We start from the raw sequence: 25,459 nt of genomic DNA on the forward strand, positions 1-25,459 counted from the left end.
AGGGCATGGAATAGTATTAGCAGCATTCTTGATGGTGCTATAACAATGGCCCAGTGTGTTGGTTCCTCTGGTATTGCAAGTGACCTGTTGATGTTAATTGTTTAGTTAAATTTTTTCAGACTGGCCTGGTTAAAATCCCCCAAAACAATGGTGAAGGTGTTAGGATGTGCTGTTTCGTGTATGTTGATCCACTGTTCAGATATCTAAAGCCTGATTGACCATTGGCCTGAGATGGAATGTATACCACTATCAAACTGATCATAGAAATCTCCTGCGATAAAGTAAAATGGACAGCACTTAACTGCAAGATATTCCAGATCTGGTGAGCAGAATTGGGACAGGAGTGATATATTTGTGCACCAAGAGGAGTGGATCATGAGGCATACTCCACTTCCCATTCCCATGTCAATCCAGGGCCTCCTCTACTGTCACAATGAGGCTATTCACTTTTTTGGAGGAGCAAACCCTTGTATTCCATCTGGGTAGCCTCCAACCTGATGGCATGAACATAGATTTCTCCACTCCCCCCCACTTTCCTTGCCTGCCCATCACCTCCCTCTGGCGGTCTTCTCCCCCCCTTTTCTATCTTCCATCTCTCCTATTAAGATTTTCTCTTCTCCAGCCCTGAATCTCTTTCAGCAATCAATTTCCCAGCTCTTTACTTCACACCTCTCCTTCCCAGTTTCACCTATCACCTTGTGTTTCTCTCCTCTCACCTCACCTTTTAACTCTACTCATCTTTCGTTCTCCAGTCTTGTGGAAAGGTCTCAGCCCAAAGTGCCACTGTACTTTCTAACCCCCCCCCCCCCCCCCCCCCCAAAGACACTGCTTGGCCTCCTGAGTTCGTCCAGCATTCTGCGTGTGTTGCTTGGATTTCCAACATGGATGAATATCTCGTTTGTAATTAATTGTGTAAGGAGTTTTCTGGGGCAGTGAAAGGTAGGCCATCAATAAAGTCTCTTGCTTCCGTTCTTTCATATAATGCCTTTTTATATGGCAAATCTGAAAAGTTAAGGTGATGCCAAATGGCTGCTACTTTGAGCTCATCTGCAATAACAGCTTAATCTCTTAAATGTCTTTTTTTCTTTTTCAGGGTGGTTGGGGTTCTATTGAGGTCCTGGTCTTCAAGTGGCACACAAATGTGTTTTTTTTTCAAATGGTAGATGAATTCCCATTTGTTTAAAGACATTCTCCAGGCCTGGCTTGGAAGTTGGTTTCTCTGGGGTGCAGCCCTGTGGACGACTGATTTCAGGCCAGTGTTGCCAACTGAGACATTGCAGAAGATGGAACATCAGGTTTTGGCTATGACGGATGTATGGACAGAGTTTTCTGTAGGTGAACGGTTGCCCACTCACTCTTTCTCTCGATGGGGAGAGAACTTGTTGCTGATTCTTGGATTGGGAACCTCAGAGTAAAAAGCCTTGCGGAAGACTGTAACACACAATTGACATTTTGGATTAGTGTCACATGCAAATGAAGGGAAGGAAGCCTTTTCTTGTAAAATAGGACCAGATGGCATACAATGCTGATGCAGAGAGCCAGATAAAGTACTGGAATTCAGATGGTAACGGGGAGGAAAGCAGGTCTTTGTGATTCAGGGACTGATAATCAACAATGGAGTTAAACTGACAGAATAGCAATCTTCTTAGAGTCACAGAGCACAGAAACAGCCTTTTGGCCCATCTAGCCCGTATGTAACAATGCTTCGTGTTATGTTACTGAGCAGACAGTTCTTTAATTCCATTTCCCTTCATATCTGCAATAAATGAGCTCATCTTAAAAATTGAACCTCAGATTTAAATTTCAAATGATCAAAGTCCCTGAACAGCTTGCAATTATGCCACGGTGCTTTGAACTTCTCCACCTCAGGAGTGCTTCTCTTACCAAACCGTTTAGTCATAAACATCTCAACTAGGTCATTCACTATGTGTACAGAAGATAAGCTTGGGTCTACAGTCCCGAAGACTGGGGCCAACAGCCCAACTACTTGAATGGACAGAAGTCTGTCATTTTCCAGTCAAATCTGTCCACAGGCCATCTTTTCATTTTAAGCACATGGCATGGAATAACAAGAATGGTGCTGTAAGTGCATTAGGGATGTGAAATTAACAGGTATGACTAAAACTGAACAAATGGATTAAACATAGGGAACAGAAGTTATGTTTAAGACAGAGCACAAAAGAGAAGGTGGAGAAGTCAGATGTTAAGCTTCATCACCTGTATTCACACACGATCATCTAACCAAATGAAACACTGCAGCAAACAGGCTTTTTAATCAGTTTGCTGTATTTACAGCGTATTCATACTAAAAATAATTCTCATCAATTGTTAGGTGATGCACCTTTCATTGAAAAATATTAAAATACAAATAACACTGGTATAACTTTACAAACAGGTTTCGATAAATTCATTAGCAAATCATTGCTTGCCATTTAAAAAAGATATCCTTTAGTCACAATGAACCACAAGATGATAGGAAAAGTTCCATTATGGAGACAAGCACTTGAACACACCATGAGTTTTAAAATTGATAAGTCATGTTTTCTACATTTTATGAAATAACATTAAGAAAATTTTCGTCATTAGCTGTTTCAGTCATGCTCTGGAGTCTTCACAGTCCAGCTTACATCCATATTCACAGAATTCTTGCAACACAAATTAGTTACATTGATAAATACCTTATATGTTACAATAATAAAAAAAATTGCATTCACATAGCACCTAATTACATCTCCTGAATGTCTCGAGCTTCACACTTACAATTATATTGAAATGCATTGATTGTTATGTGGGTAAATAAAAGCAGCCAATTTGTGTAACTAACAATGAGTGTGACACACAGGAAAGAGAGGAATGTTGGCCAGGTCAGCCTGTGATCCACTCTATAAAGGTCTTTAAAGCATACCTCAACAGACTTACAGTACGCCTTGCTTAAAGCCCTGACCGAGAAAATCAACCCCATAAACATCACTTGGGTCAGCCTAAATTATGTACTAGAGTTCTAAAGTAGTGATTGTCCATAATTTTCTCACTTGCTAACAGTGTTAGCAACCAAACTAAGCTAACACAAGCACCATTTTCCTTCAAATCTAAATGTTGTGCTCATGATTAAACAATTATTGAAATTCTAGTACTTGGCCAAACATTAGAGAGGAGGGTGCACTTGTTTTTTTTTAAATGGACTATGCAAGCTTGTCTCCCAACTACAGTCACTAGTACAGCACAGCAAACCCGTCCCGTGGCCCACTATCTCTGTACACAACAGCCTATCCCATGGCCCACCATCTCTGTACACAACAATCTGTCTCGTGGCCCACTATCTCTATACACAACAATCTGTCCCGTGGCCCACTATCTCTATACACAACAGCCTATCCCATGGCCCACCATCTCTGTACACAACAATATGTCTCGTGGCCCACTATCTCTATACACAACAATCTGTCCCGTGGCCCACTATCTCTATACACAACAATCTGTCCCGTGGCCCACCATCTCTGTACACAACAATCTGTCCTGTGGCCCACTATCTCTGTACACAACAATCTGTCCCGTGGCCCACTATCTCTATACACAACAATCTGTCCCGTGGCCCACTATCTCTATACACAACAATCTGTCCCGTGGCCCACTATCTCTATACACAACAATCTGTCCTGTGGCCCTCCATCTCTGTACACAACAATCTGTCCTGTGGCCCACCATCTCTGTACACAACAACCTATCCCGTGGCCCACCATCTCTGCACCGATCATGGTACCAGTGGTTGCATTTTATGAAAAGAAAATCTGGCATTAAGATAAATGCAAGTAAAATGGTGGCCACCTACGTGTTTGTGTAGTTTTAAATTCCATTAGCTGATCATTTAATGACTGTGTACTCGACTGTATTAGTCCTGGTAAGTTTGAAAAATACCCGACAGCAGGATTGACTGATGGAACAGGATGATCAGGAGAGGAAGGTGAGTAAAATCTTGATGTGGAGTGAAAAAACTTCATTAAGGATGTCTTTAGTCTGCTCAAAAAGTGGAGATAATCAAAATGTATTTATTACTTGGATTTTACTATTCACTTGTTTTGGGAATGCAATCCAAAATTATTTCCCAATTAAAATTCACATATGATTAATCACTGACATAACTGACAGCTTCCATAATGGATGTGTTCACTCCCTCATCTAGTATATCAACTAAACCATCTAAAGATTAGCTTAAATTAAAAGTATAATTGTTGAAGTCAGACCAGGTTATCTACCACAGTGCACAGATTTACATTTAGCTCTGCAGTTTAAGTCAGGTGCCCACATTTTCTCAACCTGTAATTTTCCAATCTTCACCTTTTCTGTAAGCTGCAGCAAGGTTTAATTAAAATGGAAGTGGAAAGTAACAGAGGCGCCATCTGCATGAACAAAGGAAACAGCAAAGGTTTGGAATGCTATAGGTCAAAAGGGAATGTGTGTGTGTGTGCGTGTGCGCACACACAACACACCATTTTTGGAGTGACCATCAAAACCAAGTTAAGAAACAAAACAAGGTTTTAATCTGAATTGAGAAACAGACAGTAATGACCAGGTAAGCTTGGTCTCACCAGGAGTCCCCCCCCCCCCACTTTAAAATTATTAACAACAGATTTATTTTGCATGCAGCTTTTCATGAGAGGAAATCTGAACTTTAGTGTGCTGGTTAACAGTAATTTCCTCACTGCAAGAAATCAACCAGTAACAATCAGAGTTCATTTACAGACACATTAACCTGGATCATTCCATTTTGAAATCCCTGGTCCTTGCAATTGTTGGTTTTTAAATTCTGATTTCTACTTTTCTATTCTAACAAATACATCTTTCCCACAATCAAAATATTTTCTTACTTCATGTATTGCATTCTGGTATGAATGGAATTACAATCTGTTTACTGTATTTTTGCTTTTGGAACAGGGAATAGGAATCCTTGCAGACCTTAATCACAAGTACATCCTCCCACTGGACATGGAACACTTACAAATGTCTTCTTTTCATTTACCAAAGTAAATTTACCAAGCCAATTCTGTTACAACTGCTGTGGTTAGTAAATGAATAGATGCTGTTAAAATAAAAAACTATTTTCTAATTAAAGTTTGCTAATTAGCCCTACCAATTTCCATTGATTAAGTTCTGCTCAAGCTATTGAAGTGAGTATTAATTTTCTATCTATTATGGACAACTAACCCTTAGTGTTATACACATTCAACCCAAGAGGTTATGGAGCCTAGGATTTAATAAATGTAGTGTTATCAATCTATTTAATGCAGCATCTTCAACATATTAGTCCCATCCAACAGGCTGAATTCTGCAGGTACATTCCAACCTGATGAATATATAACATACATGACAGAATTTCAGAAACTGTACATAGAGCCTTGATCTCCTTTCTGTACGAAAAACTCTTCAACGATACATAATGCCATACCTCTGACTTTAAAGCACTGTTAAATTAGGCAGAAAATTTCAAAAGCATTTTAACAGAATATGAAGCACAAGTATCAGAGGTGGCTGTGCACACACACTGTGAAAATATGCAACAGGTTACTGGGCTATGTGGCTGCAAGGGCCTCTTCCACTCTGTATCACTAAATAAATAAAAAAATTTAAAAAGTGCCTGAGGACATTACCTCAGGGCAATGAAAGGCTGTATCATGAGGAGGTAGAACATTGGTGGCCCTTCAAATCCATTATGGCACAGTGTGAAAGTATACAGTACCAAAAAATATGCATAAGTATTCACCTATTCACCACTTTCAGGATCCATTCTAATCTGATATCACACCACTGTGTTCCCACATACTCCCCATAATCATGTCATATAAAGGAGTGGAGTTTCCTACAACTTATAGCAACAAGTGATCCTAACCAGATGTTCCAGTGGATTTTCTGGGCTGCATACTGTATATATATATATATACTGGAAGCCCAGAGCACATGTACAAAGGATTAAATCCATGTCCCATTTCTAGCCACTTGTTATGTTCTCTTTCAAGATTTGCCCATCACTAAGGTAATTGTCTTAAAACAGACTTTTGCAAACTGCTTAACCTACAAATGTTAAACCAACACAAAAAACTGTGGCACAAACTGAACACTCTGAAGTACAAGTGCTGGACCACATGAGGAGCATCGTAATCTCAGCCAAGTATTGGTTAGAGAAAAAGCCTAAGCTGTATGGAGACGACACCAATACACCCAAGTGAAAAGAAGCTTATAAACTTGCTATTCACATCCAGAGCTAGCAGTGAAAATAGCACAAGGGAACTCCTGCATCCTATAGAAGATGGTGTGGATAAAAGAACACAACATATCTAATCAGACAAGATAATTCTGGATGAGGCAACAAAAGGGCTTAATTTAAGTTTATTTCTCCAGAATGACACAGAGGTCCACTCAAATATTACAGAAGAGTGCCTGGTTTTTTCCCCTAGACTACTGTACAGGAAGTTTATTCCAGGATTGGTTTGTTCAGAATGTGGAAGCAGGGCCTAAACTAGCTCTCAGCTAGAGGACAATGAACATCCAGCACAGGAATCACGAAGAAATCTTTTCAAATCTTCTAACTTAGAATTATAATAAAATAACTCACCTTGTAGTCAAATGCACGTATATTTGAACCAAGTGTTCACATACTGCCCCATGGTGAGAGCTGCTGTGATTGATAAGCCTGAAGAATTACAACTTTGAAATTTTTAACTGTTTAACTTCGTTTAAGTGTAGCCCATAAATGGATAATTTGCAAAAGACCAGATATCCTCTCAGGCATTTTAACATTAGTGTAAGATTGTAAAACCTTTTTTTGAAATGTCAAATACAATTGGCAAATGCTGCACAAAAGTAACACCCACACAAGGGGAAAAATAACCTTTTGTGAATGTTTTTGTGCAATATGTTCCCATGTTAAAAATGGAAGATCCAAACCTGTAAGCTTAGTGAGCACTTAAAACTTGAAAGATTTAACCCATATCTCAATGCTTTATGCACAACAAATAATCCGGATGTCACGTCTTCCAGAAGTTCAGAGTTTGATGTGTAAAGTGACCCCATTCCTACAGATTTTCAATAACTTGTAGAATTGGGGCCCCCTCATTCACATTTAAAAAAACATTCTTATGGTTTATTTTTGCACATTAAATATTCACTTCAACTACTAACCTACATAGGATGGGAAGGAGCGCTGTTTCTGCTGTTTAGTATCTCCATAAATACAACATTTTGCTAGAGTCCACTTGGGATGCAGTCTTCACGTAGGTTACTGTAATTTCACTGTGGTTTGATTTCCCTGCCCATATTTGCACCCAACAATCATCTTTATTGTGTAAGTACTAATATTGCAACAAGAGCTGCGGGGCTTGCAGTTCTGTCCACTCATAAGAGCTAGGGCTTTAGTTTGGCCAAGAAAGCAGCATAGCAAGACTTTCTTGAGTAGTTTAAAAAGGTTGTGTGTAAACATCAAGTCAAATCCAACATCAGCACAGGGTGCAGGTAGCCCTTGTTATTAGTTTCATAAACTCGCCTCGGGCAAACACAGTCCCCAGTCATTGCTCCTCTGTCCAAAAAAAAAGAAATATGCTTATTGGTTACTCAGCCAGTCTTCCATTAAGGCGTGGAGAGATCTTCAGCACAGGAGTGCAAGAGAAAGAGAGAAGACAGTAACACTTGTTTTGGTCAGTTACTTCATTCTGGACTTTTTCCTACTATTGTGTGGAATCCAGGACCAAGTAGCCTCCATTTGCATTTGCTTCATTGGCTGAATGAATATCTATGGAAGATATGAATATTTTGGGTTCTCTGACTGCATGTGCTGCTGTGGTAGAATCCATGGAGGAGGCAGAGTCCATGTCCAGTTCAGATTCCATTTGCCCCTCTTCTCCTCTATTCAGTGCTGGACCCTGCTTCAATATTTGGTCTGGCAGAAGTCTATGCAAGCTCTTACCTTCCCCAAAGACCTTTGTTGTATCTGTATATTCAAATGGAGCGATGGGAGATTCACTGTCAGAGACGGTGGAAGCCTTTTGGAAACACTGGATTAACTTGTTACCACTTTCAAACAATGTTTGTGGAACATTCTCGGAATCTTCTCGCTTTGATTTCCATACCCACGGTTTAATTGCTGCCTCCTGCACTTTCTTGGCCAGTTTTTGAAGAATATCCTGTCCCTTTGTTGATCTGATTACCTGCAACTTCCCTTTTCCTGCCAATCTTGGATCTGACTGATCTTTTGTCAGAGGGACTGCCGTACTGCCATGGCTTGGTGACATTGACCAAAACAAAGGATCCTGTGCATGCTTTTCGAGTTGACTTTCATTTATTGGCATCAACTCTGTTGTCGCTTTGAACTTCTGGCTCAATGAGTTCACATGCTCTTCTTCATCATTCACAGTTTTAAGCTTCTTGGATGCTACATCTACAGCTCTTGGTACCACATCACAAACTTGTCTGGAACTTAATACCTGCCTCTGTAGGACCACTCCCTCTCTCGATTGGGCTGGTGACTTATGCATGTAATCCTCTATGTAAACAAAAATTGAAAGAAATTTTAATACATTTTAAAGCAACAATTTTGCAGCATATTTAAAAATAGCATAAATCACAAAAAGTGGATTTTAATACCATGTCAATTATACTAATAAGAGTAAATTCAACTTAAAACTAAAAATGAGCTCCAAAAATGTTGTTTTCTTCATACAAACAGGACATTGGCAACCTCAAAAGGGTGAAGTCCACCCTGCCTCTCTGCTGCTGCTAGACAGGGTCAGAGTTGCTAGTTTCCAATCATATGCTAATATTAAGCTGCAATAGAAAGAATAACACAGGCAATGAGCACAGGAATGATTGAATAATTTTCATGCTGCAAACTGACTAGCTGTGCATGTGAAACTCACACAGAACCATCCCATTACCCACTACATTTTATTGAAGAAATTAACATACCTTTATCGGGAGAAGATACTATGGTTTTATTTCCTCAGCTCTTTAAATGACTGCCATTGCAGTAAATAAGTTTAAAATTTTGCTACTGGGTAGACATACACTCAGTGGTCAGTTTATTAGTCATTATTCAAACTGAACATCAGAATAAAGGTGAAATGTCATCTAAATGAATTTGTCTGTGGAATTATTGTTCTTGCCAGATGGGGTGGTTTCAATATCTCAGAAGCTGAACTCCTAGGATGATTGATTGATTGATTGATTTTGTTTTACACACAACAATCAGAGCATGGTGCAAAAAAACCCCTAAAACATCCAATGAGTGGCTAAATTGCCTTGCTAATGAGAAATAAGAGGAGAAAAGGCAGACTGATTCAAGCTGACAGGAAGGCAAAAGTAATTCAAATAACCACACATAACAACAATGGTACATAGAAGAGCATCTTTGAATACACAACTTGTTGAACTTTGAAGTGGATGGGCTACAACAGCAGAAGACCACGAACAGAGGTCCAGAGGTCATGGGTTAAGGGTGAAGGGGAAAAGTTTAAAGGGAACATTGGGGGGGGGGGCTTCTTCACACAGAGAGTGGTGGGAGTATGGAATGAGCTGCCAGATGATGTGGTAAATGCAGGCTCACTTTTAATATTTAAGAAAAATTTGGACAAGTACATGGATGAGAAGGGTACGGAGGGATATGGTCCAGGTCAGTGGGACTAGACAGAGAAATGGTTTGGCACAGCCAAGAAGGGCCGAAGGGCCTGTTTCTGTGCTATAATGTTCTATGGTTTTAGATGATTCTGTGCTTAACTCTCTGAATTACTGTTTAGAAATTGCCCCCACATACATGGAACATAGAAATCTATAGCACATTACAGGCCCTTCAGCCCACAATGTTGTGCTGACTATGTAACCTACTCTAGAAACTGCCTAGAAATTTCCATAGTTAATAGCCCTCTATTCTAAGCTCAATGTACCTATCTAAGAGGCTCTTAAAAGACCCTATTACATCCACTTCCACCACCACTGCCGGCAGTGCATTCCATGCACCCACCACTCTGCATGAAAAACTTATCTCTGACATGCCCTCGGTACCTATTTACAAGCACCTTAAAACTATATCCTCTCACTTTAGCCATTTCAGCCCTGGGAAAAAGCATCTGGCTATCCATATGATCAATGCCACTCATCATCTTATACACCTCTATCAGATCACCTCTCATCCTCCATCACACCAAGGAGAAAAGGCTAAGTTCACTTAACCTATAAGGTACGCCTTCCAATTCAGGCAACATCCTTGTAAATCTCCTCTGCACTCTCTCTATAGTATCTATATCCTACCTGTAGTGAGGTGACCAGAACTGAACACAGTACTCCAAGTGGGGTCTGACCAGTCTTATATATTTGTAACATTACCTCATGGCTCTTGAACTCAATCCCACGTTTGATGAAGGCCAACACACCATATGCCTTATTAACAATAATGTCAACCTGCACAGCAGCTTTGAATGTCTTATCAACAAGGACCCCAAGATCTCTCAGATCCTCCACACTGCCAAGAGTCTTTCATTAATATTATATTCTGTCTTCAAATTTGACCTACCAAAATGAACCAGTTCACACTTATCTGGGTTGAAGACCCTCTGCCACTTCTCAGCCCAGTTCTGCATCCTATCAATGTCCCGCTGTAACCTCTGACAACCTCCAGGTTATCCACAACACCCCCAAACTTTGGGTCATCAACAAACTTACTAACCCAACCTTCTACTTCATCATCCTGGTTCTTTTATAAAAATCACAAAGAGGAGGGGTCCCACAACAGATCCCTGCAGAATACCACTGGTCACCAACCTCAATGCAGAATACAAACCATCTACAACCACCTTTTGCCATGGGCAAGCCAATTCTGGATCCACAAAGCAAGGTCTCCTCAAATCCCATGCCTTACTTTCTGAAGGAGCTTTGCATGCAGAACCTTATCAAAACACCTAAATGAAATCCATATACAGTGTCATGAAAAAGTTTGGGCACCCCTGGTCAAAATTTCTGTTACTGTGAATAGCTAAGCGAGTAAAAGATGACCTGATTTCCAAAAGGCACAAAGTTAAAGATGACACATTTCTTTAATATTTTAAGATTACTTTTACAGTTTCAAAATAACAAAAAAGGAAAAGGGCCTGAAGCAAAAGTTTGGGCACCCTGCATGGTCAGTACTTAATAACTAACACCCCCTTTGGCAAGTATCACAGCTTGTAAACGCTTTCTGTAGCCAGCTAAGAGTCTTTCAATTCTTGTTTGGGGGACTTACGCTCATTCTTCCTGCAAAAGGCTTCTAGTTCTGTGAGATTCTTGGGCCATCTTGTATGCACTGCTCTTTTGAGGTCTATCCACAGATTTTCAATGATGTTTAGGTCGGGGGACTATGAGGTCAATGGCAAAACCTTCAGTTTGCACCTCTTGAGGTAGTCAATTGTGGATTTTGAGGTGTGTTTAGGATCATTATTCTGTTGTAGAAGCCATCCTCTTTTCATCTTCAGCTTTTTTACAGATGATGTGATGTTTGCTTCCAGAATTTGCTGGTATTTAATTGAATTAATTCGTCCCTCTACCAGTGAAATGTTCCCCGTGCCTTGGCTGCAACACAAGCCCAAAGCATGATCGATCCACCCCCCTGCTTAACATTTGGAGAGGGGTTCTTTTCATGAAATTCTGCACCTTTTTTTCTCCGAACATACCTTTGCTCATTGCGGCCAAGAAGTTCTATTTTAACTTCATCAGTCCACAGGACTTGTTTCCAAAATGCATCAGGCTTGTTTAGATGTTCCTTTGCAAATTTCAGACGCTGAATTTTGTGGTGAGGAAGCAGGAAAGGATTTCTTCTGATGACTCTTCCATGAAGGTCATATTTGTTCAGGTGTCACTGCACAGTAGAACAGTGCACCACCACTCCAGAGTCTGCTAAATCTTCCTGAAGGTCTTTTGCAGTCAAACAGGGGTTATGATTTGCCTTTCTCGCAATCCTACGAGCAGTTCTCTCGGTAAGTTTTCTTGGTCTTCCAGACCTCAAATTGACCTCCACTGTCCCTGTTAACTGCCATTTCTTAATTACGTTACGGACTGAGGAAACAACTACCTGAAAACGCTTTGCTATCTTCTTAAACCCTTCTCCTGTTCTGTGGACATCATTTATTAGAGTACTAGGCAGCTGCTTTAGAGGAGCCTATGGCTGCTGATTGTTAGGACAAGGTTTGAGGAGTCGGAGTATTTATAAAGCTTTGAAATTTGCATCACCTGGCCTTTCCTAACGATGACTGTGAATAAGCCCTAACAAGCTAGTTAAGGTCTGAGACCTTGGTAAAAGTTATCTGAGAGCTCAAATCTCTTAGGATGCCCAAACTTTTGCATGGTGCTCCTTCCCCCCCCCCCCCCGCTCTAAAATTGTACAAAACAAAAATAATACACTAACCTTGCTTAAAATGTTGAAAAGAATGTTTCATCTTTAACTGTATGATTTTTGGAGATCAGTTCATCTTCTACTCACTTTTAACTATTTTCAGTACCAGAAATTTTGACCAGGGGTGCCCAAACTTCTGCATGCCACTGTACACTACATCCACTGCTCTACCTTCATCAATGTGTTTTGTTTCTTACTCAAAGAATTCAATCAGGCTTCTAAGGCATCACCTGCCCTTGACAAAGCCATGCTGACTATCCCTAATCAGATTAGTCTCTCCAAATGCTCATAAATCCTGCCTCTCAGGATCTTTTCCAACAACTTGGCCAACAATGAAGTCAGATTCACTGGTCTATAATTTCCTGGGTTATCTCTACTCCCTTTCTTGAACAAGGGAACAATATTTGTAACCCTCCAAATCTCTGGTACTTCTCCCATCCCTACTGATGATGCAAAGAATATCGCAAGAAACTCAGCAATTTCCTCCCTCGCTTCCTACAGTATTCTGGGGTATATCTCATCCAGTCCCAGTGACTTATCTAACTTAATGCTTTTCAAAAGCTCCAGCACATCCTCTTTCTTAACGTCTATATGCTCAAGCATTTCAATACACTTGCAATTCTCCAACATTCCTATTACCGCTCCCAGATTCTACCAACTGACTACCCCCTAATCACAATCTACTGTGACCAATTAACCTATTAACTTGTATGTCCTTGGACATGAGAAGAGACCTGAGCACCCCAGGGAAACCAACATCAGCAAATTCCATTCTGTACGTATTTCACAAGTTCCACCTATTTTTAATCTTTGAACACAGAAATCTGTCACAGCATAGCAATAAATCCTGTTGATTCTCTTCCTATCTCATTACAAATTATTTTAAAGAACACACAGAAAGAAGTTCAGCTTTCCTCATCTGCTTTAGGTGTGTTAAACGTTATTTGCAGCCCAGCTGACACCTTTCTGGTGTTGGTCTTGGAAATATTTTCTGGTTCAAATTCCACCCTATTTACTTGATGCATAATCTCTGCTAACATTTCAGTGCAGAACTGAGAGAGTGCTATGTTCTCCCTCAATAGATCTTAACCATCCCATGGCATTGTTTAAGAAATAGTATAGGAATCATTACTCTCCGAACATCACTAAAGTACATTCAGTGGCCACTTTATTAAGTACAGGCAGTCCCCAGGTTAAGTACGAGTTCCGTTCCTGAGTCCATCTTTTAAGTCGGATTTGTACGGAGTCGGAACAAGTACATCTGGTATTATTTAGCGTCAGTTAGTCAAACGTTTATCTTAGTATATAGTATATATTTTACCTTTCTATGCATATAAAACACTTAAGAAACATATGTATTCCAATAATTAAACCACTGCGTTGCTTAATAATAATTGTAGCTTTCATCGGGGCAGCGCCTTTCACATGCTCCATTATTCTCACTTTATCCGTTATCCTTTAAAATTGTTCCGATTGTTGACCGACTGTAGCCTAAAGCTTTTCCAATGACTGATGGCATTTCACCTCTTTCCAAACGCTTTATTATTTCCACTTTATTTTCAACCGTGATCGCTTCCCGTCAATGGAACAGGAACACTGTGGGCAGCAGGTCCCGAGCTCCGCTGGGTCCTAAGGACCACCGCATTGAAACTGGCTAAATGGGACAAGTGGGGGCTGTGCTGGGTTTGGGTATTTGATCATACACAATATTCCGCGTGGGAATTTAAACTGGAGGTGGCAGTGTTTCTTTTTACGAGGTTGAGTTGCGAGCTCGACATCAACCCAGCATGGATGGTACGGGAGTCACTGGATTGACATCAACCTGGCATGGGAAACTCCATTCTCCAGCCCGGCGCTGATCTCACTGCGCCACCAGCCGACTGGAAGTGGGGGGGGGGGGGTGGGTGGGTGGACAGGGTCAGGGTGAATCTTACTAAGAAAAATTTAAACCAAACACAGAATTAAACACTCAAGACAGTGTCAACGGCAACAACTTAAAATGGCGGACAGCATCGCCATCCGACTTAAAATGGCGGACGACGTTCTCCTTCCTCGGTTCGTAAGCACGAGTTGTCCATAAGTCAGATGTTCGTAACTCGTGGACTACCTGTACAGGAGCACTCAATAAAGTGGCTACCAGGGTATGTTCATGGTCATCTGCTGCTGTAGCCCATCCACTTCAAGGTTTGATGTGCTGTGTTCAGAGATGCTCTTCTGCACACCGCTAATTGTAACAATTGGTTATTTTGAGTTACTGATGTCTTCCTGTCAGCTTGAACTAGTTTGGCCATTCTCCCCGATCTCTTAATACCAAGGTGTTTTTGCCCATAGAACTGCTGCTCACAGGATATATTTTGCTTTGCACACCATTCTCTATAAACTCTAGAGACTGTTGTGTATAAAAATCCCTGGAGACCATCAGTTTCTGAGGTACTCAAGCCACTCCATTTGGCACCAACAATCATTCCAGTCAAAATCACTTAGCGAACAAACACGAGGAAATCTGCAAATGCTGGAAATTCAAACAACAACACACACAAAATGCTGGTGGAACACAGCAGGCCAGACAACATCTATAGTGAGAAGCGCTGTCAACGTTTCGGGCCGAGACCCTTCGTCAGGACTAACTGAAAGGAAAGATAGTAAGAGATTTGAAAGTAGTGGGGGGAGGGAGAAATGTGAAATGATAGGAGAAGACCGGAGGGGGTGGGATGAAGCTAAGAGCTGGAAAGGTGATTGGCGAAAGTGATACAGAGCTGGAGAAGGGAAAGGATCATGGGACTGGAGGCCTCAGGAGAAAGAAAGGAGGTGGGTGGAAACACCAGAGGGAGATGGAGAACAGGCAAACAACTAAATATGTCAGGGATGGGGTAAGAAGGGGAGGAGGGGCATTAACAGAAGTTAGAGAAGTCAATGTTCATGCCATCAGGTTGGAGGCTACCCAGCCGGTATATAAGGTGTTGTTCCTCCAACCTGAGTTTGGATTCATTTTGACAATAGAGGAGGCCATGGATAGACATATCAGAATGGGAATGGGACGTGGAATTAAAATGTGTGGCCACTGGGAGATCCTGCTTTTTCTGGCGGACCGAGTGTAGGTGTTCAGCGAAATGGTCTCCCGGTCTGCATCAGGTCTCACCAATATATAAAAGGCCACACCGGGAGCACCGGATGCAGTATACCACACCAGCTGACTCACAGGTGAAGTGTCGCCTCACCTGGAAGGAATGTCTGGGGCCCTGAATGGTGGTGAGGGAGGAAGTGTAAGGGCAGGTGTAGCACTTGTTCCGTTTACAAGGATAAGTGCCAGGAGGGAGATCGGTGGGAAGGGATGGGGGGGGACGATTGGACAAGGGAGTCGCGTAGGGAACAATCCCTGCGAAAAGCAGAAAGGGGGGGGGGGGGGGGGGAGGGAAAAATGTGTTTGGTAGTGGGATCCCGTTGGAGGTGGCAGAAGTTACGGAGAATTATACGTTGGACCTGGAGGCTGGTGGGGTGGTAGGTAAGGACAAGGGGAACCCTATCCCGAGTGGGGTGGCGGGTGGATGGGGTGAGGGCAGTTGTGCGGGAAATGGGAGAGATGCGTTTGAGAGCAGGGTTGATGGTGGATGAAGGGAAGCCCCTTTGTTTAAAAAAGGAAGACATCTCCTTCATCCTGGAATGAAAAGCCTCATCCTGAGAGCAGATGCGGCGGAGACGGAGGAATTGTGAAAAGGGGATAGCATTTTTGCAAGAGACAGGGTGGGAAGAGGAATAGTCCAGGTAGCTGTGAGAGTCTGTAGGCTTATAGTGGATGTCAGTAGATAGGCCGTCTCCAGAGATGGAGACAGAAAGATCAAGAAAGGGGAGGGAGGTGTCGGAAATGGACCAGGTAAATTTGAGGGCAGGGTGAAAGTTGGAGGCAAAGTTAATGAAGTTGACGAGCTCAGCATGCGTGCAAGAGGCAGCGCCAATGCAGTCGTCGATGTAGCGAAGGAAAAGAGGGGGATGGATACCCGTATAGACTTGGAACATGGACTGTTCCACAAAGCCAACAAAAAGGCAGGCATAACTGGGACCCATACGGGTGCCCATGGCTACACCCTTGGTTTGGAGGAAGTGGGAGGAGCCAAAGGAGAAATTATTGAGAGTAAGAACTAATTCTGCTAGACGGAGGAGTGGTGGTAGAGGGGAATTGGTTAGGTCTGGAATCCAAAAAAAAGCGAAGAGCTTCGAGACCATCTCGGTGAGGGATGGAGGTATATAGGTAACTGAACTCATTTCTGCATACCTTGACACTGTCTTATCCCCCCCCCCTTGTTCAATCTCTTCCCACCTATGTTCGTGACACTTCTCATGCTTTGAATTTTTTCAATGATTTTAAGTTCCCTGGCCCCCCACCGTCTTATTTTCACCATGGACGTCCAGTCCTTATATACCCCCTTTTTTAAACAAAGGGGCTTCCCTTCGTCCACCATCAACTCTGCTCTCAAAAAATGATTCCTCTTCCATTTCCCGCACATCTGCCCTCACCCCATCCACCCGCCACCCCACTCGGGATTGGGTTCCCCTTGTCCTCACTTACCACCCCACCAGCCTCCAGGTCCAACGTATAATTCTCCGTAACTTCCGTCACCTCCAATGGGATCCCACTACCAAACACATTTTTCCCTCCCCCCCCCTTTTGCTTTTCACAGGGATCGCTCCCTACGCGACTCCCTTGTCCACTCGTGCCCCCATCCCTTCCAAACCAATCTCCCTCCTGGCACTTATCCTTGTAAACGGAACAAGTGCTACACCTGCCCTTACACTTCCTCCCTCACCACCATTCAGGGCCCCAGACATTCCTTCCAGGTGAGGCGACACTTCACCTGTGAGTCGGCTGGTGTGGTATACTGCATCCGGTGCTCCCGGTGTGGCCTTTTATATATTGGTGAGACCCGACGCAGACTGGGAGACCGTTTCGCTGAACACCTATGCTCGGTCCGCCAGAGAAAGCAGGATCTCCCAGTGGCCACACATTTTAATTCCACGTCCCATTCCCATTCTGATATGTCTATCCATGGCCTCCTCTATTGTCAAAATGAATCCAAACTCAGGTTGGAGGAACAACACCTTATATACCGGCTGGGTAGCCTCCAACCTGATGGCATGAACATCTAACTTCCGTTAATGCCCCTCCTCCCCTTCTTACCCCATCCCTGACATATTTAGTTGTTTGCCTGTTCTCCATCTCCCTCTGGTGCTTCCACCCACCTCCTTTCTTTCTCCTGAGGCCTCCCGTCCCATGATCCTTTCCCTTCTCCAGCTCTGTATCACTTTCGCCAATCACCTTTCCAGCTCTTAGCTTCATCCCACCCCCTCCGGTCTTCTCCTATCATTTCACATTTCTCCCTCCCCCCACTACTTTCAAATCTCTTACTATCTTTCCTTTCAGTTAGTCCTGACAAAGGGTCTCGTCCCGAAACGTCGACAGCGCTTCTCACTATAGATGCTGCCTGGCCTGCTGTGTTCCACCAGCATTTTGTGTGTGTTGTTGTTTAAAATCACTTAGATCACTTTTTTCTCTCATTCTGATATTTTGCTATATACAGCTGAACCTCTTGACCAGGCTTGTGTGCTTTTCTGCGTTGACTAGCTAATTAGATTATTTGCATTAATGAGCAGGTGCACAAATAAAGTGGCCAACGTGCCAGCATTACTGTCTGTGGGTTTATGTGAAATTTTGTTTCATGTTCCCATTTATGCAAAAATGTCTCTGTCAATGATTTCATCATGATTTAGAATGCCTCACTTCATTTTTATTCCATAATTTTCCAAATACTGAGCAAATTATTAGCATGACTTCATTAACAAACACAAAGTCCATTTAGCTGCTAAACATGATAAATTAAAAGAGCCATCTGTCCCAACAACTGTGCTGCAATTTTGGACTGGACTGCATTTCATATTTCATAGTAACATTGAATTACAAAGTATCTTAACAAACTCTTTAAAAGCTACCGTACCTGGAAAAGTTAAATGCGTCTCCTCTTGATGGCATACCAAAGCACTCTCTGACATCAGTTGTTTGGTGCCACGTCCTTCTGGCTCTTCACCATGAGGAGGAACTGCAATTTTCTCACGGAGGAGATGAAAAGGAGTTCCTGCAACAGGTAAGTTGCTTTAACAAGCTAAAAATGCCATATTTAAACAACGATGATTAAAAACTGATGTACAAGAAAATTGACATTAATTTCACTGATGCTTTGTGATTACGTGATTCATCTCTTTTTATATAGCAATTCTGCAGTAATTTTTGGAGTGGATGTGTTGGACGTATTTATCTGTCAGCTGATTTAATTCTTGCCTCCTTGCATCTTTAAATTTGGGCTTTTAAGCAACAAGTTCTCATAGTTATGACATAGATCTCTGCCTAACTTAATGTTGTCAAGTACATCTCATAATCTTAGAAAAAAGGTCAGCACAACATCACAGTGCGAAGGGTCTGCACTATGTTCCGATAAGGTGCAGTATTTTCACTCTTTACTGTTGAATGATTTCAATCCTGTTCAACATGTGCAGACAAACAAACACTGATCGGAAATAGTTTTTTTAATGTGATTACTTGTACATTTCGGATTGCCATGGGAGCTGTCATCAGATTCATAACATATATAGTGTTAAGTACTGCATAGAAAAAGAACATGAGCCTTTAGCTGAATGATATTGAGTCACTCTCTGGAGATGTTGCCTGACTTTGAGTATTTCCAGCATGTTGACATTATGCTTTAGAAGTACTGTGTTGTTCAGCTGTGACTCTGAACTATCCAACTGCTAGCATCATACTTTTATCTAATAAGCTCCTCCAACTCCCATCTCTCAGTTGGATGCCCCTTCCAAATTATATTTAACAGCTGCATTTAAAATTCATACCCAAATTCTGATCAAGTGGAACACCTCTACTATAGCTACCCTGTCAATCCCATTAGTTATCTAGAATGAAAAAGAACGCATCTGTTCCATCTTTCCTGTGACTAATTTTTTTGCTTTTATCCTATTTACTCTTAAAGATCTTCAACATCTCTGTATCTATGAATTCTGAGCTGCTGACAATAATGGAACATGGTATTCACATTTCCCCAACACCTCTATCGCAGATTCTGAACTGTTTGCAATAATGGAATATGCTGTCCCCAATTCTCCAATTTGGATATTATGTAGTATAAATTGAAACTTTGAAAACTCTCTTTATAGGCTGGGGGGAAGGGTGAGAGAAAATGAAGAGCTTTGATCCCAATGCCTGAAGCTATGATCAGGGATGTCCAAGGATTGCCAAATCACTGATCTGAAAGATTAACACAGTTTCTCTCCCCACAATCACTGCCTGACTTGCTGAATATATCCCAAACTTCCACATTCATTCAGAATTTACATGATTTTGCTTGGTCTTCAAACATCATCAGTGGTTATAAAACAGTCCAGGAAGTCAAAGTTGAGAAAATGCCATAGAAAACACATAATTATATTTTAAGTGATATTTATGTAAACAGAACAGCATATTAATATGGCAGTCTTCATTCCCAATAGGGTGGCAATTCAATTCCGAACTGTCTGGACAATCTTTTTCTAAAGACCAATTAACCCTGTTATATTACCTCTGAACAGAATTGGCTCAATAATCCTACTCCTACATTTGAAGGATAGCCCTAGCTAATGTTTTAGATTTTCAGGGAGGCATTTTTGTGGAATAGTGATAACTTGATCTTGAAGGGACAGGAAGTGATGCAACTTTTCCTCTTCAAGTTTCTCTTTCATTATCTTACTTCAAATAGTTTAATAGTTGGTTCTCAATCAGTATCAGGAAGATCAAAAAGAGATGTAGTTTTGTTACGTGCTACTGAAGGGTGGAGGTGGGGGGGGGGGGGGGAGAGAAGAGAAACAAGATAAATCTTACCAGCTATTGGTACAAGTGTTGATTCTTCACTAGTCTCCTTTGCAGCAGATGACAGCTAAAAAAACACAAAGTGCAAGTCATTTAATGTAACTGATGGTCTTTGGTTATTTTAACAGCTGAAGGTCTTTCCATACCTTTTTTCAGCAATAGGCCGGTACAGCCCAATCATTTTTATGCCAGGACAGGAGACCATAAGACATAGCAGAATTAGGCCACTTCAAGTCTGCTTCACCATTCCATCACGGCTGATTTATTATCCCTTTCAAGCCAATTCTCCTTCCTTCTCCCCATAACCTTTCACACCCTTACTAATGAAGAACCTATCAACCTCTGCTTTAAATACACCCAATGACTTAGCCTCCACAGCCACCTGTGGCAATCAATTCTATAGACTCACTACCCTCTGACTAAAGTAATTCCTGGTCATCTCCATTCTAAATGGGCATCCCTCAATTCTGAGGCTGTGCCCTCTGGTCCTAGACTCACCCACTATAGGAAACATCCTCTCCACATCCATTCTGTCTAGGCTTTTCACTATTTGATAAATTTCAAGGTGATTCCCTCTCATTCTTCTAAAGTCCAGTGAGTAAAGGCCCAGAGCCATCAAACATTAACCCTCGTATGTTAATCCTTTCATTCCGAGGATCATTCTTGTGCACTTCCTCTAGATCCTCCCCTAAGCCAGCACATCCTTTCTTAGGAGGCCCAAAACCTGTCTAATAATTTTTATCTTCATCAGCAGCGACTTTCCCCACCATAGTCTGCTATGTATGTTTCATTTACAACACTTCAGATAATGAAGCAGTTAATGTATGCATGCAACAAGACTTGGACAATATTTGGAATCAACCTAGTGGATGAGAAGTAACATTTAAATTACACAAGTGGCAGGCAATAACACTGAAACCGAGTCTAAGCACTTCCCACAAGCTTCAAATCCATTCTCATGATGGTCTAGGGCTTCATCATTGACCAGGATTCTTAACCTGCATAAAAACAAGGCAGGATGTTCCACAATGAATGATTTGTCTTCATAAACTATACAGTCAGATTATTGATGGAATACTGGACTGAATAAGCAGCAGTATCAATGAAGAAGCCTGACCTCAGAAAACAGCAGCTCATTGGAAGGCATTTAAAATAGTTAATGGAAAAAGATAGCACAGATTACAGTACTGAACTGGTGTAGGATGAACTTTCAGGACATTAGCCAGGATCTAGGCCAGAAGGAAGGGGGAACAGCAAAGTACCAGTTGACAAGTGGGAGGCTTTTAAAAGGGTCACATCAAGAATCAAAGGGCCCAAGAGCAACAAGTTTCTGTTAGGGTGAAGTAGACATATCACATTCAGAGAACCCTGGCTGAAGACAGGTTTTGAGGGTGCAGAAGAGATTTGGAGATGCTGCCTGGACTTGACAGCCTGAGTTATAGGGAAAGGTTGGCCAGGCTGGACCTCTATTCCTTGGAGTGCAGGAGAATGAGAGGTGAAAGCAGAGAAATTTATGAAATTATGAGGGCTATAGCTAGGGAGGACAGCAATTGTCTTTTCTTGAGGGTCAAGGACTCCAAAACGAAAAGGGACAGATACAAGAGGAAAAAGAAATCTGAGAGGTAACTTCTTTACACATAAGGAAGTGAAGACCTGGAATGAGCTGACAGAGGAAGAGGTCAAAGCAGATACAACTGCAACATTTAAGAAGCACTGAGGGGAAGGACTTGGAAGGTTATGGGCTGAACAGAGACCACTGGAACTAGCACAGACAGATGAGCAGACGGACCTGTTTAATGTCATACTACTCAGACTCTACCTCCTGCAAACTCAAATGCAGTATACACCAGTAGGGTAAGGAACACACCCCCACCCCACAATCCCTAATACTCAGGAAAGCTAAAGCAGAACATATGTGAGAGGACCACCGTTTAAAGGATCCTCCAAGTCATATACTATCTTCAATCACCATTCCTTCATCCTTGCTGAAGCAAAGTCCTGCAACACCCTGTCCAACAACACGATACCACATGGACAGGTTGTCTCTGGAGGCTTGTTCATTATCATGCTCCCAAGAGCACTCAAGGCTAGACAAAATAAAAGTGCTGATAAGATTTAAAGTTAAAATTAGCTCTGTCACATGTACATTGAAACATAATGTGCCGTTTGTGATGCCAGTACCCCCATCTCCCAAGGAAGAACAAAAACAGCCAGTACAGGGTATACTTGAGAGGAAAATACTTTGCTAGACTCCATATGTATTTGTGGGTCAATTTAAGAGTAGAACACTACATACTTACAGGCTGTCCTGTAGAAAGAGTGGCTCCATTATGTTCATAGTCCTCAGAATTCTTCTCACAACTTTTCTGATTCTTAACTTTCTTCTCAGCTGTTAACATACATGAAATTCACAATTAGTCTGCGAAGACAGTGTTTGCACCAGATGCTATTAACAACAATGTTCCTAAGCTTGCCTCTTGAACCATGTGGACTTAGCTGATCACAACTTAGCGATCCATGGTTCCAGAAAGTTGACACACAAGGACCTTTACTTGCACATTGGCCACCGGATTCAAAATGTGTGCACATAGGCAAATTTTGATCGACACACACAAAATGCTGGAGGAATTCAGCTGGTCAGGCAGCATCTATGGAAATGATTTAACCCTAGCCTAATCACAGGACAATTTACAATGACCAATTAACCTACAAACCGGTATGTCTTTGAACTGCGGGAGGAAACCTATGCAGTCACAGCAAAAACGTACAAACTCCTTACAGGCAGTGACGGGAATTGAACCTAGGTTGCCTGTACATAAAACATTTGTAGGAAAGGAAAACTAGAGGTCCGTGAGCCAGTCCTCATCGGATGATCGGAGGTAGAGAAGTTACTATTTCAGAGGACTTGTCCTGGACCCAGCATATAAATACAATTGCGAAGAAAGTATGGCAGTGCCTCTACTTCCTTAGGAGTCTACATTAAAATGAATTTCAGGGTTGTATGTGGAGACATATATGTGCTCTGATAATAAAATTTTCTTTGTACTCTGTTGTGCTTACTACTACACTGCATTCAAATACTACTTAAAAACTTGTATTTATCAAATTGTTATTCTAAAGACATCAGGACTTGGCCTTCTAATCCTTAAAAAGCTTAAATATTAATTAACAGAGGATGAATTCATAAAAAGCCAAATAATTCTCACGACTTTGGCATAAATGTTTGTGCAGATTATCTGCATATTATTGGCTACTGAGGTTTAGAGGTTTATGCACATTGAAAGCTTGTGGACAGGCACTAAAAGTTAATGAAAGAGAACTATTTTTGCCTTCAATTAACCATGTAGCACAAGGTACCCATGAACTCACTGGTGTGTATTTATTATCATGACTACTAAAGAGTACCAGCTCAATTCACCTCAGCGAGTACAGTACAATGACAGGCTGCCTCAGGGCTTCAGTGACTACAGTTCAATCCCGACCTCAGGGGCCATCTGTGCAGAGTTTGCACGCCCTCAGACACAATCGTTAGCATGTTTGTGCTGGTGGGCTTCAGAAGAATCAGAGTGCAAGGTGAAGTGGATGCTGGAAGGGAAATACTAAGAAGATTAAGTAGTGCAGGACTATCCCATCAGTTGCTTGATAGTAATTGAATTGGACTTATTGCGTCTGGCTGTTGTGTTGTCACCTTGTGTTGTGTAACATTGTGCTGAGAAGGTGCACAGTGTGAGTGATTGTCTTGGATGTTTTTATTCTGATCGCAAGACCTTGTTGGACATTGGTGACACAGAATACTGCAAGTCTGATTCACTGGTTCATTGGTGAGAATGACAGCTGGTGAGTTGTTTTGCCTCAGTTGTGGCAAGGTCTAGGCCTGGGCTGAGGCTGCAAGGTTGTCTGTGGCAGCCAACCAGGGGAGGGGACGCTGAGGTGATACTGCCTTCCAGTGTTCATTTGGTAGAACAAGCTGGACCAGGATAACTTGCCATGAATCTAGTCATGCCACAGAATCTGGCTATATTATTTTTCTCTTTGTGACTGTATGTTTTTTCTGAAATAGTAACCATATGTGCTACTTGTGCTATGTGCAGTGCAGTGTGGGTTGTTGCTAATGTGTTTTGCACCTTGGCTCTGGAGATACGCTGTTTCATTTGACTGTTATCATGTATGGCTAAATGATAATTAAACTTTAACTTTAATTGGACTGCTCAGAGAAACAGCACAGACTGAACAGGTTGAAAGACCCCATTATCCACCACAGAAAATATACAAGGATGAATTCTCACATTTTGGCCATGGTTAAAGGGGAAAGAGGAGGATAGTTGCGGTTGTGAGGGAGAGGTGCAATGAAGATCAAAGTCAAGTTTAAAGTGCAGTTAAACTGTACACCTTGTATAGACAGAGGCGGAGTTAACAGCAACTCCTTTGCTTGCATCTTCAGAAACAGCTCTATTTCCATCTTTAATATCTTTATTTTTCCGTTTCAGGGTTCTTTTGAAAACCCTAACCTAGAGTTACATGATGACTTCAGTTCTTTGCGGGACCTGTTCTTGGGGTTTCAGGACAGGCTGATGTTTGGCAAGCCAAGGGTTAGGCCTGAGAGGCGGCCTAATGTTCGGAAGCCTAAGATCTTGGGGCTCTGGAGATGGGTGGATCGAGGGTCTGTGTCACGGCAGGAGACTCGTAAGAAGCAACAAAATGGACCTTCTCACATCATAAACTAGCAGGTTGTTATGTCTGCAGCTCACTGTGAAAATGGGCGAGGAAGGGAATACCTCCCTCTCCCTTATTAGGGAGAGAGAAAAACATTTGGGTTGCTGAATGGCGGATGAATTGCAATGGTCTTTGGGGTATCTGCAAGGTCTGTGGCTTTGCTATTGCTTAGTTCATGCTTGTGCTCGGTAGCGGGTGTGCTTTTTGTTTTGCCGGAGGGGGGAGCTGGGGGGACTTTGCGGGTTCTCACGTTCATTCCTGAGGCACTTCTCTGTTTTGCGAAGAATAAGTATTTCAGCATGTATATTGTATACATTTCTGGCATTAAATTGAATCTTTGAAGCTTTGAGTTTATTGTCATATGCACAAATACATATGCGCACAGGTACAGTACAAGGGTAGGATAAATGGCATATAGAATAATTTGGTCAAACCTATCA

At 41.8% G+C, this 25,459-nt stretch overlaps 1 protein-coding gene across 4 annotated transcripts in view; it reads right to left on the reverse strand.

Annotated features, from left to right (window-relative positions):
* Nucleotides 1-2,255: 2,255 nt before the first annotated feature.
* The window catches only part of LOC140716569 (uncharacterized), a 123,070-nt gene continuing 99,866 nt past the window's right edge, over nucleotides 2,256-25,459 (reverse strand). For all 4 annotated transcript variants that reach the window (XM_073029404.1, XM_073029403.1, XM_073029405.1 and 1 more), the window contains 4 exons: nucleotides 22,607-22,695; nucleotides 20,319-20,373; nucleotides 18,391-18,528; nucleotides 2,256-8,530 (listed from right to left, as the gene is read on the reverse strand). In XM_073029404.1, coding sequence (XP_072885505.1) covers nucleotides 7,716-8,530; nucleotides 18,391-18,528; nucleotides 20,319-20,373; nucleotides 22,607-22,695 — 1,097 coding nt within the window. In that variant the 3' untranslated portion in view covers nucleotides 2,256-7,715. The remainder of the gene's footprint in view (nucleotides 8,531-18,390; nucleotides 18,529-20,318; nucleotides 20,374-22,606; nucleotides 22,696-25,459) is intronic.

This window comes from Hemitrygon akajei, chromosome 25, assembly GCF_048418815.1.
Source record: "Hemitrygon akajei chromosome 25, sHemAka1.3, whole genome shotgun sequence".
NCBI lineage: Eukaryota > Metazoa > Chordata > Chondrichthyes > Myliobatiformes > Dasyatidae > Hemitrygon > Hemitrygon akajei.